This window comes from Aythya marila, assembly GCF_965140915.1.
Source record: "Aythya marila genome assembly, chromosome: 1".
NCBI lineage: Eukaryota > Metazoa > Chordata > Aves > Anseriformes > Anatidae > Aythya > Aythya marila.
In genome coordinates, this window is record NC_139042.1 from 137,080,266 (window position 1) to 137,095,586 (window position 15,321).

General features: G+C 42.0%; 1 protein-coding gene across 7 annotated transcripts in view; it reads right to left on the minus strand.

The window, feature by feature from the left end:
* The window catches only part of LOC309884532 (potassium voltage-gated channel subfamily KQT member 1-like), a 527,319-nt gene that overhangs the window by 33,980 nt on the left and 478,018 nt on the right, over nt 1-15,321 (minus strand). Inside the window, exon 19 of one of the 7 annotated variants that reach the window (XM_082773603.1) lies at nt 1,467-1,590. The exons of the other annotated variants lie outside the window; for them this stretch is intronic. Within the exon in view, the coding sequence (XP_082629729.1) occupies nt 1,467-1,590 (124 nt within the window). The remainder of the gene's footprint in view (nt 1-1,466; nt 1,591-15,321) is intronic. 7 annotated transcript variants of the gene reach the window in all.

The window sequence follows — 15,321 nt, forward strand, 5'->3', positions numbered from 1 at the left end:
AAACTTGGCAGGCTGGATAAACTCTTTCTCACCTATCTAAAGCCTTCTGTTTTCTCCTGGATGTGATTAGTGGTTTTCAGGCTTATCTAATTTTTTCCCAGTGGAATTGGAGACTCCTGTACAGCGAATTCATTAAGATAGCTTGCGTCTCTCAGATACCTTTTGTTGAGCCTTCAGGAGTTGTACACAGACCTCTCTTCACTCAATACTGCTGAACGACAGGAAAAAATGCTAATATATAGCTTGGTTCCTCCTAGAGGAACTCTTTAACTGTGCTCTTCAAATGCCTATATAAAATTATTGTCAGTAATTTAAAGTTACATATTTTCCATTTTTGACCTTAATGAGTCAATGCACCTACCTCTACTAGGAGAACCTGAAGCACCATGTAAGAGTCTCATTTTTTGAAATGTTGATGTTCACATTCCTACCAGTTCTTACCAGCTGCTGAATAACTAATACCAACTGTTGATTTTTCCATTGATTCCTAATCATATGATCCACCTAGAGTGTAGTGCCTCCAAAGCCACTTGGCAATTGGGCCTTTTTACATATTTTTTCAGTGGTCAGGTCAAAACGCAGGAAGCTACTAGAGAGTAGCTTGAACTGGATACACACACAGATAATACTGCTAAGAAATGCTTCCTCTTGGAATTATTGGTGTCTGGTGCCACTGTTTTCTAGATAGTTTTCAGTGTGAACTTTCTCAAATGAAACCTCCTTCCAAAGCCAGGCTATGTACAGAAGCCGGCAGAGTCCTTGCAGATGACTCAGGACGGAGCACATAACTGTGTATATCACATCTATACAAACGAGCTTCAGCTGCTTGCTAGCTAACCAACCCGCCAGCGTCCATCTTGACTGTATTTCCCAAAGAAGAGAAAAACTTAGAGGGCAGGATCTTCACATCTGTTTCACCCCGAAACAAGTACATTAGTACAATTGCCAGAGCGCCACAACTTCAGTGTGTAAACCCTGTGCGTTGAGCCATGGCCCCAGCTCACTTCCCGTGTGGCTCTGGCTCACCAGCATGCAGTGCCTGACCCCTCTGCAACTGGGTGATGGCTGTGTGTCTCTTCTGGGACAGGATTAGGCAACCACAGGTGGCACCACCTGCTGCAAAGCTCTCTGCCTGGGTTTACTCTGCTAATGATTCCTAGACATTTAAGAGCCAGCTCAGTTGCTGAAGGGGAAGTGCCCGAGGGGACAATGGGCTCATTGTAGCTGTTCAGCAGTATCACAGACTTCCTCATTGACTGGCATTCGGCATAGCTTGTTGGGCTGGATGCAAATGGTGTGAGCAGTTGGCTGTGCCTCTCCAGAAAGGTGGCAGGAAGAGTTACACAATGCTACACAATAAAAAAGTACTGCCATGCAACCTCTACCTGCAGCTTGAGGTTTGAAGCCAGTAATACCATCTATTGATAAAGCCAGCAAGAAGTGCCATGGTCATTGTCTTTGCTTACCACAATACCCAGGCCCATTTTGAGCAGGGGAACTGGCATGGAGAGTCCAGAATTCCCAGGTGACATCTCCAGAACCTGCAGCTCTGATTTGATTAGTGTCTTCCGTGGTGATGGTTGAGAATTGCTTGGGGCATTTAGAAAACATAAATTCACATAGAGGCTAACCTAAAGTCTTAAACATTCATAAGAAAACTCACCTATTTAGTCCACCCTCTGCACCCTCTTCCCTATAATCTCTCAAAATATACAAGAGATAGGAGACTCCTTAACAGATCTCCCAAGACCCACCACACCTTACCTGCTTGCCTGCTCTGCAGCTGTATCACAGTTTCCAGAGGATGAAAAGAAGCATAGCTAGCAGGTCGAGGGAGGTGATTCTCCCTCTTTCCTCTGCTCTCATGAGACCCCACCTAGGATACTGTGTTCAGCTCTGGGGCCCTCAATGTAAGAAGGACATGGACCTGTTGGAGCGAGTCCAGAGGAGGGCCACAAGGATGATCAGAAGACTGGAGCACCTCACCTATGAAGACAGACTGAGGGAGGTGGTGTTATCCAGCCTGGAGAAGAGAAGCCTCCAGGGAGACCTTATAGCATCTTATAGCAGTCTTATGGCAGCCTTCCAGTAACTAAAGGGGGTCTACAAGAAAGCCAGTGAGCACTTTGTCAGCGAGTGTAGTGACAGGACAAGTGATAATGGCTTTTAACTGAAAGAGAGTAAATATAGAATCATAGAATCATAGAATGGTTTGGATTTGAAGGGACCCTTAAGGATCATATAGTCGACCCCAACTGCCATGGGCAGGGACACCTTCCACTAGACCAGGTTAATCTAAGCCCCTGTCACCCTGGCCTTAGATTTAGATTAGATATTAGGAAGAAGTTCTTTACTATGAGGGTGGTTAGGCATGGGAACAGGTTGCCCAGAGAAGTTGTAGATGCCCCATCCCTACAAGTGTTCAAGAACATGTTGGATGGGGCTTTGAGCAACCTGGTCTAGTGGAAGGTGTCTCTGCCCAAGGCAGGGAGGTTGAAGTTAGATGATCTTTAAGGTCGCTTACAACCCAAACCATTCTATGAGTGTATGATTCCATTATTGCTAAGTGAGGCTTTCATTTTTATGTTGATACAGCTTCTTTGTATTTTTAGCTCAAGCCCCACTGTCTCATGAAAATCAGTGCTTGCTTCCTGCTGTGCTGCATAGATGTATATTGTATGATTTGTCTTTAACAACAAATACAGTAAGTAATTACAAAAATCAAAGTCAGTGTACCATCCTATAGTCCTGTGGTGGTTTCACTGTGATGGGTGGCTAAACTCCATCACAACACACTTTCACTCACTTTCCTCAAAATAATTTTTTTTTTTTTTTGGGGGGGGGGAAAGGAGGGAGAGGGGAGAATATTAAGGAAATAAGAAGGGGCTCACATGTTCACATAGGGACAGGGAGGTCACTCACCAGTTACTGTCACAGGTAAAACAGACTCAACATAGGGAGACTAATATAATTTATTGCATATTTCTAACAGATTAGAGCAATAAGAGGCTAAAAAGAAGCTAAAAATACTTTTCCCCCTCCTCATTCACCCTATTTCCCCTGCTTCCCCCGGGCAGCACAGGGGAATGAGGGATGGGGGCTGCAGTCAGTCCGTAGTGCTTTGTCTCTTTTGGTCCTTCACAGTCACTCTCTGTTCACAATCACTCTGTCCCCTGCTCCAGTGTGGGGACCACAGGGTCCCTCCCATGAGATGCCATCTTTCTTAAACTGATCTTGCGTGGGCTTCCCACTGACTGCAGTTATTCATGTACTGCACAACATGGGTCCCCCATGGGAAGCATTGCCCCTACTCCTGCGTGGGCTCCTCTCCACGAGCTACAGCTCCGTCCGGGGGCCTGCTCCTGGGGGCGGCTCTCCATAGGCCGCAGCCTCCCCCAGGCCACATCCACCTGTTCTACCGGGGGCTCCTTCATGGGCTGCAGCGTGGAGATCTGCTCCATGTGGGACCCATGGGCTGCAGGGGGACAGCCTGCTCCACCAGGGGCCTCTCCACAGGCTGCAGGGGAACTGCTGCTGCATGCCTGGAGCACTTACTGCCCTCCTGCTGCACTGACCTTGGGGTCTGCAGGGCTGATTCTCACTCCTCTCTCCCAGCTGCTGTTGTACAGCAGTTTTTTTTTTTTTTTTTTCCTGCTTCTTAAAGCTGCTCCCACAGAGGTGTAACCAACATTGCTCATTGGCTCACCTCTGGCCAGCAGCGGATCCTATTTGGAGCTGTGTGGAACTGGCTCTGATCTGACATGGGGCAGTTGTTGGATTCCTCACAAAAGCAACCCCTGAAACCCCCCTGCTACCAAGCCCTTGCCACGTAAACCCAATACAAGTCCATACCACAGAGGTCACTACCACAGCTACGTGTTGTCTCAGGTCAGGCCAAGCTACAAACAACATCAGAAAGCCAGGTAACTGTAGACAGACAGTAAACACAGCACAAAATCTATTCTGGCATATGGTTAATCTCATTTCTTGTAATGTGCCATCCCACAGTGCCAATACTAATCTTTGATAACTGAGACTAGTCTCTCTGCTGCTGGCAAGGGCCCTTTGGTACCAACATGGGGAGGTCTGTAGGTAAGGTGTGGTGTATGAACCTCAGAGTCTAGTCAACACCCAGGGAACTGGCAAGCAGGCATCCCTCAGAGTTCACTTGGAACAGGACTGAATGATGAATTTATCTATATGCATAACTTCAGGCTTCTTCCTCAATTAAATGAAGGTTCAGGTGACTTCCTCCCTACAGCTGTAAAATAAGAAGACTTTTTTAGTGCATGTGTGCACACACACTAGTGGGAAACACTGTAGATATGTTTTTTGTATTTAGTCCAAGGTAAGCAAAGATTTGAAATTTTTGGAGTGGAATTCATTCACAAATCCCAGAGGGTTCTTAAATACTGAATATTAAGAACTCACTGTTAATGACAAACCCCTTGTCAGCATGAGCAATCCAGCACCATTCTTCAGAGTCTATACTTTAGACAGTTTAATTAGTATAAATTTGATTTCAGGTAAGCTAACTGAGAACAAATTAATTTCATCAAAACCATAGCTCTTGCTTTGAAATGAGTGTATATCATTTGCAATAATGATTACAACTGCTGTGAACTCTATGAGTCCATTTCTAAACATGAGGACCTTTTGATTTACAAGTATGCTTATTTGTGTGACCCTAGTAATGGTTTCATCTTGTGGGGCTATTTTTCATTTTTCTTCATTCCTGAGAACACGTCCTGCAGCAAAAGTTCAAGACCTAAAAACCTGCTGACATTAAAATTCTCAGACTCATTTACTTCTCTGAATGTCATGTGGTGGAAAGACGAGACAGATTTTCTTGCCTCTGGCCTAGTCCTCTCTTCCTGATCTGAAGATGTCGGCATTACTGAAGCATCTTGGTTTGGCATTTGTTTTATCTCTTGTTTGCGAAGATACTGTTCTGAATAGCACTTTCTTTTTTTGTGGTACCAAATGGCTGGATATTAAAAGGGAAAAACAGTAGTGGAAAAGACATTTGTCTTTTCTGAAGAACAGCAAGCAGAACTAAATATTGAATTAGTCTCCAGCTGTCTGGTAGACTGGCTGTACCAATGCTGCAGAACAGCCATCCTTTTTGTAGCCATCTCCCCAGTGTTCCCATACACTCACACAGGGGCATATCAAGCAACTTTATTCACTTCCATGATGATTCTTCAGATTACCCAAAATAAGTTAACGAAAATAACGACAATGTTTGTTGCTCTCAGTTCAGGTATTCAGTTTCATCTGATAATATGCACAAGTTATCATACTTGTCTGTACGGAAGTTTTTTTAAAAGAGTGTCACTAAAGTAAAGTTGACAACTAATTTCAGTCAGGGAGGCAAAAGGATGAAGAAAGGGTTTCTGCTATGACAGCAAATTTAGTAGACAGAAACAATGCATGATTTGAGCGCACATATCCTTAATGCTATGTATGAAATTTTTTTCTTCAATACATAGAGTTAAAAATAAAAACTTCCTTAAAACTCCAGCCACACCTCTGCTTCTTGTAGTTAAAATCACAAGAAGTAGGGAAAGGGAAACAAGAAGTTCAACAGGTTAATATGACTATCAAAAGAAAAAAGAAATCCATCAGATTAAAAAGATTAATCACTAGTCTTTGTCTTCCTTATTTCTTTCTTCTTTCTTTCTTTCTTTCTTTCTTTCTTTCTTTCTTTCTTTCTTTCTTTCTTTCTTTCTTTCTTTCTTTCTTTCTTTCTTTCTTTCTTTCTTTCTTTCTTTCTTTCTTCCTTCCTTCCTTCCTTCCTTCCTTCCTTCCTTCCTTCCTTCCTTCCTTCCTTCCTTCCTTCCTTCCTTCCTTCCTTCCTTCCTTCCTTCCTTCCTTTCCCCCCCCCCTTTATTTAACAATCTAGAACTCTCCTGAAATCAGGTGGTGATCCCTATGCTTCTAAAAGATCTCAGTAGGCTTACCTCTTAAATCAGAAATAGCTGCATGGTAGCTCCTGACTGTACAAGCAGCCAGTGGCCACTGAGATCAGGCCAGCTTTCTCCTTTGCCTGAGGGATGGAAACTCACATACCCAGTTGCGAATGCTCTTAGATCTGGAAAAGCAACTGTGCCCTCACTTACTCCAGCTAAATACATCTTTCATTGCTGGAAGTCATGCATTGTGGATTAAGCTAAGCAGAAAGTCTAGGAATGACCTTATCCTCTCTGGATAGCCCAGCAATCATGACATGTGAAGGGGAGAAAGATGTGCCTGACTCCCCCAGCAGGAGCTGAAGTCAGATTCCCTGTACCCAGGGGATTATAGCCATTGTTAAAGCAGGAGTCATGCCACCGCTGTCACCCACTGGGCTCTGAAAGACAGCCACGCTTACCACAGTATTTCATACAGAGCATCATTCAATGGGTTTGCTTGGGAACTTCTGAATGAATCAACTTGTTTGTGTGGAATATATAGAAAAAGACCACATCTGTGGTCATGATAGGGCTTAACTATGAGACAGGCTCTGAATTGCACAGTTCTGTTATGACTGAGGCACTACTGGGCATACCCAGGAGCACACATCTGTGTACCAAGGGAATGTTCAATCCTGTTCATAAACTGCACGTGCTGGGCCTAAATTTTTAGTGGGAGATGTCAAAGTTGTATTTTGGGTGTCTAAATCCTTTCATTTCTCTGGGTATGCCTACAAGAAGCCCACTCAAATCCACAGAAATGCACTTTTTAATGACAAGGTCAGGCTGCTAGTGCTATGCGTACCGGGGCTAGTATGACCAGTGAGCTCTGTATCTGGGAAGGAGTATCTAGAAAAATGTGGAAGTCCCCATCACAACATCTACAGATGCCACTAGTGATAGCAGTATCATCCCCTTCTGATTTCTAGGATGTCAGTACTTTCCATACCCTGGTTTCCAGTTAGCCCATGTACCTTCCTTCTGCATAGCTCCCTTCAAGATGATGCTCTGAATGCATACTCCTAACTTCCCAGAAGAAAACAATTCATTGCTACCTCTAACCATTCTCTCACACAACAAAAGCACACAGCATCTCCCAAACATCTGCTCTGGTCCTGTGTCTTGGACAAGGATTTATACAGAACAACACAGGCATTAGCAGAAACAAACCAGATAAGTGCTCAGATGCTAGAAAACACTTTATGTTCATGTATTCCCTTAAAACTCACAAACCAGTAGAGCTGGAAGTTTTTGCTACTATTCCTTGCAACAGATTTAAGAACTGATTTATGTACTCATTAGTGAGATGGCAGTAATAGGATGGAACTCACAGTGCTAACAAAGTCACCCCCAGCACAGCATGGTACCAGCAATACTGGCACAGGAGTGCAAGGCAGTAAAAGAAGAGCACTGTGTTCAGCTGAAATTACAGAGCTGATGTGGACACTCTGATATATCCAGCCACTAATACTGGATAAATTCTGTGCCTTGTAAAAATCTGTTTGCCACTTCCAGATGCTCACACCCATAGCTAGTTACTGAATTTGGGTGATTCAGATGTAAGTAATTAACATACCAGTCTTGTTAACATTCCATTTACTTTAATTCTGATGAAGCATCATATTGTAAAGCAGACAACAATGAAAAGCATGTCCTTTCTCAAATTGTTTAAATATATTAATCATGAAAGCCATGATGGATTTTAATTAGTCATTTTTAAATTTGGGGGGCAGGGAGGGGAGGAGGGATTAGCTGACAAAACTGAGCAATACCACTGCCAGAACTTCCAGCTCTTTTAATAACTGTGTATGAAATGAGATAAAAAAAATCTTTAGATTAGTGACCAGACCAAAAGATATTTTTACAGCTGCCAAGGTTCTCATTGAAGATATAAACCAGAATCTAAAGGGATTCTGTGTATATGTGTGTTGCATTAAGAAATCCTACTTACAACAGCACTAACATTAGCTTTGACGGAGGCTGAATAGTGGAAGGGGAGGGTGTGGGCTTGGCAGCAAATGCCTTCTGTCCAGTGCAGTGCTAATATATCCAAACAAAATCATTTAAGGAGACAGGTTTCTTGTCACACATTGTTGTTCTATTTAGCACGTGTGTACAGGTTATGAAAGGGTTGGATTCTCTCTCGTGTTCCTCAGGTGGAGGATGAGGCTGGAGTGGCCAGTTAGGAGGTGTTACTCCTGTCAGTGAGCAACTCTGTGGCACAGGGACATACTGCAGTCAGCAAGCATCTGCCTCCCCCTCCCCACCTTGCCCCACTTAGCACAGGTCAGATATAAAATCTTTTAAGAAGTCTCTTCTATCCCAACAATGTCCCAAGAGTGGTCTTGCAGTTGAACTGAAAATGAGTGGGCAGACTGGAGATCAGGCCCAGGTTAAAATCCATTCTTACCACTCATCTGGTGCAAGTTTAGTTTTAAGGACTACAGGGAAACAGTGCAGAATTGGAACTCAGCATGGAGAGAGCTCTACTGATGCTATTGTTAACTGAAAGCCAAATATTTGATGCAGTGCCCAAAGACATGATTAGGAAATGAGTTTGGGCTGGTGAAAGCTGCCAGATTGCTAGCACTGGGATATGAAGCATCTTGTGAAGTCTCAGAAACCTTTCTGTAGCTGCAGATGAGGATTCATAGTCAGCTTATTGCTGATCTAAAACTCCGGAGTAGGAGGAGGTAGTTCTCTCTTACACAAGGACACAGAAGCCTGAGTAATGTCATGTCCTCTGGTGTTTGGTGTACTCTGGTGAGCTGGTGTTTACTGGCCCTACATTCCTAACTGTGAACCAGAGATGACTGCCACTCATACGCCATACAGGCACTGTCCAAAATCATTGAAGCCACTACTGCATACACTGCAGAAGTTACCTCCTGTCTGTTGAAACCCATGCAGGCATTAACAGTGGAAATACTTTAAAGTGCTGGAGCTGTTGGTGTTTTAGTAGCTGGACTTGATGCATTAACCTATTGCTCACAGGCCTCTCATTAAGTGGGAATAATTTTCAGGCAGTAACATTTCAACTAAACCCAAATGTAATTGAAGGATCTGTCTTTCTATGATAAGTCCAAACACCTCCACCTATAGAACAAGTTTTCTTTTACTGAAACATTTTCTTTTGTAGGGGGCATATTTCCTTTTCATTCTGCCATACAAGCTCCAAGAATGATCAAAGTCACAAATCGCAGCTGAAAGCAGTTACAAGAAACTGGAGATAATAAAACAAATATTGTAAGACCCCTAATATGTGCGGCTCTCATAAAAAATGAGCAATCGGGAAATATCTCTGCAACTCCTCTTTTAAGTTCATTTAGTACTTTTATTACATGAGTTCTGAAGAGCTAAAGTCATAATTTTCCAAAAGCATCATAATGCTGTTTCTACTTAGAGATTTTTGGAAAATTTTGTAAATAAGCAAACATCTTCATGACATGTATTAAATGCAAACTGAACAAGATTAAGATACCAGAGCAAAACAAAGTACATAATAACAGAACAGTCGCAGATTATAAATCACAGACTATAAATCACAGTAGTCCTTCAAAATCTCCCATCCATACTTTTGCAATTCATTTCTGGGATTGATGGCCTAATTCATGTTCAATTTATCACTTGGCACTTGTAATAAATTCTTAAGATGAATGCAAAAAGAAATATTATTTTATTCTATGAATAATGTCAGAAAGTTCTATGAAGCATTTGAAATATATCTCATCAGATGAATGGAAATAAAACACAGTCCTGTTCCTTGACAACTTATTTCTCCAGCTTTTAACAAAAATGTTCAAAGAAACAAGAAAAGGCTCTGGGAGGGCAACTAAGATTGTAACACATTTTCTTGGAGAAAGGGATAATTTGGATTTTTTTTTCTGAAGATTGAATCTCAAACATATTTGAAAAATGGTCAGGAGCCATATGTCTGAAATTTTCAAGGAATATTAAGGCTAACAGGCTAAATGTCTGCCCTGAGATGTTTTAGAGGATGCAGATTGGCTAAATGGTGTCCAGCTTTTGAAAACCTGGATATACTCCAATTTGAAGCTTGGAGAAAAGGGCCTTAATGAGTCTTTGGTATCTGCTTCTATTGATCAACAGAACATCTTGAGTTGGGTAAAAGATGGATGCAATTTGTGAAGATCGAAACCTAAGGCAACAGCTCTTGCCCTTATATGCACTGCTTCAAAGGCTTCCTGTGAAGCCTTGAAGATCAAGGAAAAGGGAAAGATCAAGGGAATGAACTATCTTGGTCTGACCTGCCCTCTGGTCAAGCTGTCTGGGGAGGTGGCATGTAGGGACTTTCAAGCCATTCTGCTGTCAGACCCAGCAAGGCAGCATAAAGTCCATGAATCCACAGTTTTGGTGGTATTACTATTGCCTCTGTCAACCTCACTGTCTGCATCTTCATGGGAAACAGGATTTGAAAGGCCATATGTTGCTGCCACTGAGAAGATGCACTCTTTCTCTCCTACCCACTAAAAAGGGAAAAGTACTTGAAGGTTTGCCTCTTTTTGCCTCTTTTTTATTCTTTTGACTAGAAGAGAATGTATTGGATCTGCACTGATAGATGCCCTTCAAGCTGCATTCATGCTGCAGCTGATCTCAGCGTTGAAGGCTTATCAAGATATACATGTACATTTAATTTTTCAGTATTCAGGGCTGTCCCCAGAATGAGTATCTCAGTCACTTTGGGCTGCCTGGCTGGGCATTGCCTTGAAGGTATCCTCAGCAGAAGAGCCTGACCACTGCTGGTGGTCCTGGCTGTGTTCCTGCTGCCAGGGGAATGAAGAAGAAGAAGCTGTAATTCTACTGAACTGCACAGGGAATTTTTAGTGCAATCTTCTGAAAGATGATTAGTTAGAACATACTACACTGACTCAAAAATTACATAAAATTCCCATCATGCTTGATTCAATGATGAGAGGGTCACCTCAAGAGATGACAGACCTAACATGTTTATGAGTCCTAAGGGATTACAGTGTTTTATTAATCCTGGGTGAAAACAAACTTGGAAGCAGAAAAGGTAGCTTTACTTGTGCCACAAATCAGTCTTGCCTCCAAGAGCACACTGTTCCTGACTACCTTAAATGTCTTTAGAGTTGGCTGTTCTTTGTTTCTATCTTGATTCACAATTGCCTTCCAAAGTGAAAAGTACTTCAGATGAAACAGGAAATCTGATTAGCAAGTTCTACCAAGTGTGCAACATACAGCATCCTGAATTTGGACCGAGTTGGGAAACATAATGGAAATTTTTACTGTGTATGAAAACAGTTATTATCATGACTTCAAAGCTCCTCAACCAACTTTCTGTATAATTTAATCTGCTTTTTACATGTCAGTAGTGTACTCAAAATATACTGCCAGTATGTCCAACCATTACAATAAACATGAAGTGTTTGTGTTGGCACCTGAGACACAATTAGACATTTGCTTGTTTGTATTTTAAAGCATAAAGTAAGCTAACCAGTTCTCCTGATGGTCAAAAATGAACAGAAGAGACTTGTTTGATCCAAAAAAGTTGCTTGAGAGAATCAGGAGCAACTAAAAAGCTGTATACATAGAGGATAGAATGGAAATTGCATTCAGTCCTCAGTGCTGTGATTTGCTGGTACACAGCCGTAATAAAACATCTTTAGTCAGCTTTGATGGAAGATGTAAGTCTGTTAACCTGATGGAGTCTGTGGGAATAACAAAAAGGCTTTGTCTCTGATGTGGGAAGGTCTCCAGCATCCTTTCTGAAAAGCACCAGCCTGACACATCTCTAATCTAAAATCTTTTATGTGGCCATGAATAATAATGGAAATAAAGGTGCATGTCCAAAAATCATATCCTGCCCTGTGAAAGTGTTTTGAGAAAGCTCACCAACTATGGGCAGCACTTACTACAGTCTTGTCTGAAAACGAAGTCTGGGCTTATGATAGGCCCAGGGAATGCAGATTCTGTTTTCTTTAGGCAGGAGACAACCATAGTGAATTGACCAGCGCAGCACTGCTTCTGGTACTCAAACCAGATCACTGAAAGCCAGTGTGAGTATCTCTGCCCTCTTCTGCAACTGATAGTCCATTTTGGTATCCCTTAAATGAACAAGAGAATGAGGCTGTGGATTCTCAGCATCTGATTTCCCTTCCATGAGGGGACCGTTAGAAGTGTTTAGGTCACATAAGCTGTATTTTCATGTAGTATTGTATTTACATCTAGAAGGAGCGGTAGCATGGACTGGGATCCTGTTGCACTAGGTTCCAGGTAAGCCAAGAAGAAAGGAGTTGCTGGCTGCTGTGGAGTGACATGGCAGTGCACAGCCCAACATGGCCAATGCTGCAGCTTTTATGATCTGAGCCCTTTTGTTATGTTGAGGAGAGCCAGCTTGGGCCTTGCTTGCATTTGGTCTTTGGAAGAAAGGGTCAATTGCCCCAGTTTTGCCAGCTGAAGGGGCTCTGTGCCAACAGAAAACTGGGAGGAGAAGCAGGACAACCAGCTCCTCAGAGCGGGAGGGGAAAGAGGCTGCCAGGGCTGCCAGGCCCTGCTGTTTGTTTGTATTTTTGTTTTCAGTTCTGCCTTGAAATAAAACATATTACTAAACCTCTGCAAACTACTGCATTGTATAAGTCAGCCCTATGATTCAGCCTACGATCTCACAGAAACATCTATGGTAACATGTAGGAATACTGAGGCAAAAGAAGATAGGCTGTGATCTCAGCAGCTACTTGTGCTGGCAGGAGCAAATATCTGCACAAAAGCAAAACTAAGAAAACATCAATTTTATATACTTTTTGGACTGCAGCTTGAATCACTCAAGATTTTTTTTTCATGCTCAGCTCCTTTGTTTCAGTCCTACTACTGCTTGTTTTTCAAATTGATTATTTGCTGCAGGATTTTTTTCTAATTTAACAGGCAGCTGGAGCTTATTAGACATGATTTTCTGCTGTAATATTTTATATCACTACTTGATAATGGCACACCTGTAAACACCCTCTATAACTAGCAACTTCAGGCACTTGTGAAATCCGCCTGCTACAGCTTATGTGGCAGGGATGCTGGGTAACCACAGCATAGCAGTGTAGGTCCAAACTTTCTTAAGCACATTTTTTTCCTGTTTCCTAATCTCCCCTGACATAATGTTGAAAGTTATTACTTAGCTGCATAAAGAGAAACATCTGTCAATTATTTACCTGCTTACATGTGGGACCAGGTAGCCAGAAGCTGTTACAGCAAGCCAAGGCAAATGCCCAGTCTCCACGAAAGCAGAAAACCAACTGCAGCCACCTAACTCAACTATCTAGGGTAAGTCAATAAAAATCTGTTCTCTTTCAGAGAACAACAGAGATTTCTCCAAATATCATTTTTGACATCCAAGTCACGGCGGAGTAGACCTTGAACCTCTCTGGAGATCTCTTGGAAAATGAGATTTTTAGCAGCTGCAAGTAAATATTTAAGTAAGTATTCAAATGCACAACTTGCTGAGTAGATGAAGGGAGATTTTTCTTGCTCATCTATGAAGTACATCCTATTCATGCTGTGCAACAAAAATGCTACCATCTGAGGTCCAGTCTGCACCCACAGTGCTCCTGTCATAAGTTACAAAATTTACTGCTTTTCCAGTTTTCCTGGTGTAAAGACTGGACTCTTCAGAAGCACTCAGTGTCTGCTGAAGCCTGATCCTGTTGGGAGTCACTATGAAGTTATCACTTATTTCAGTGGAAGAAGAAACATGAATAAAAGGTTTAGGTTATATGTGCCAGGACTAAAATGTCCATTTTTTCCCTTCTGTCCTGCAAATAACAGGAAACTGTACCAAAGGTTTTGTGAGACTGCTCAGAAAGAGCATCTGGAAAAAAAAGTCACTCTTGAAGAAATTTGTTCTTTCCTCTCATGACTTATAGGCAGATTTTTGCCAATGTTACTTTGTACTAGATATTTTTTGCTATGGATAGTAGACCCCTTTGAGTTGGGGGTTTCTTACCGGGCTCTCTGCATCTTAAAAAGAGAAACCCAAGACTCTGGTTTTAGGCTTGCTGTGTGCTTGAATTTGGTCTAGAGGAGTCTTCAGTGGACCCCTCCCTGCCAAATTGAAAAAAGTTAATGAAAACCAGTGTTTTAGACTACTCTTGCTTTAAATTAAAAGATACCTTTTGATAAACAGAAATTCTGCCATTTAAATATCTAAATATCTGACTCATGTTATTAACTCTTTTTTTTTTCTTTTTTTTATTTTCTTTTTTCTTTTTTTTTTTTTTCTTTTTCCTCCTATTTCTTTTTTTCCTTTGGCAGTCTCTATGCGGAGGATGGCATTTCTGGACTAGAGTTGGCTCTTTACTGACACCCTGAATCCAGTCTGGGTAAATATGATCAGTTTGGTGATAGTGGTGGAGATGTGTGTTTGTGGGGGGGGCTTTTCTGAGATTTACGGAGAGAGAAAAGTCTAATCCCAAAGAATTTATGCTATATATTAGCAGCAAGATTTCCAGATGTAGGGAGGGTTAAAACACTTGCTAATAGATAATTCTAGGCATATGTTATTCACTTCCCCACAGAAGAACTGAAAGCATGAGGAATATATTTCTCCTCCCTTCTGCCCTCCCCTTCCTTCTGCTGCCCCCATACAACTGGATTGATTAACAGAACCATTTCCCTAAATTGCTTGCTCACAAATTATAGCAGTGAACTTCCAGAAATAATGTACTAAAGATTTTGTAGAAGATAAACGTGGATTACATTTGCTTGTTAAATAGTCAACATTCATGTAGCAGTGTGTCAGCTACTGAAATAACTGTGTGCTGACCTCAGCTTTGCAGATGATCTTTTATTTGTGGATGCTCTATCTTTTCAATAATAATAGTAAGAGGGAAAACAGAACACACTTAGTATTGGTTACAGGGAGATCAGTTAGGCCAATGCAGAGCATTTTTGAAAATCCCAGACAATGGAAGCTAAAATGCTTATTGTGTGGGCTGGATAGGAAAAATGTGGAACCTATAGAAGCCAGAAGCAAAATGGCCAGCTTAAGGCAGCATTATCAGCAGCTGCTTTTCAGTCTTAAATAAAAAGTGTTTTTTTTAAGGAGGTCTGCTGGGAATACTCCTACAACTAAGTGAACCCATAACAGCATGCTACTGATGACTAAGTAAATGGAGATGGAGGAGGAGAGTTCAATGGCTCCCAAAGGAGTTGCCATATTTCTTTCCAGGATTTCTTGGACAGAAGGACATCTGAGCTGTTCATGATGCCTCCATAACGAATACAGTCATTGTGAGACCTGGTACGCATACACCTCTCTAATGTTTTGATGTGTGCAGTGGGTCCAACACACATGGCAGGCCTCAGACTCAGTGACTACACCTCTACTCATATCATAGGG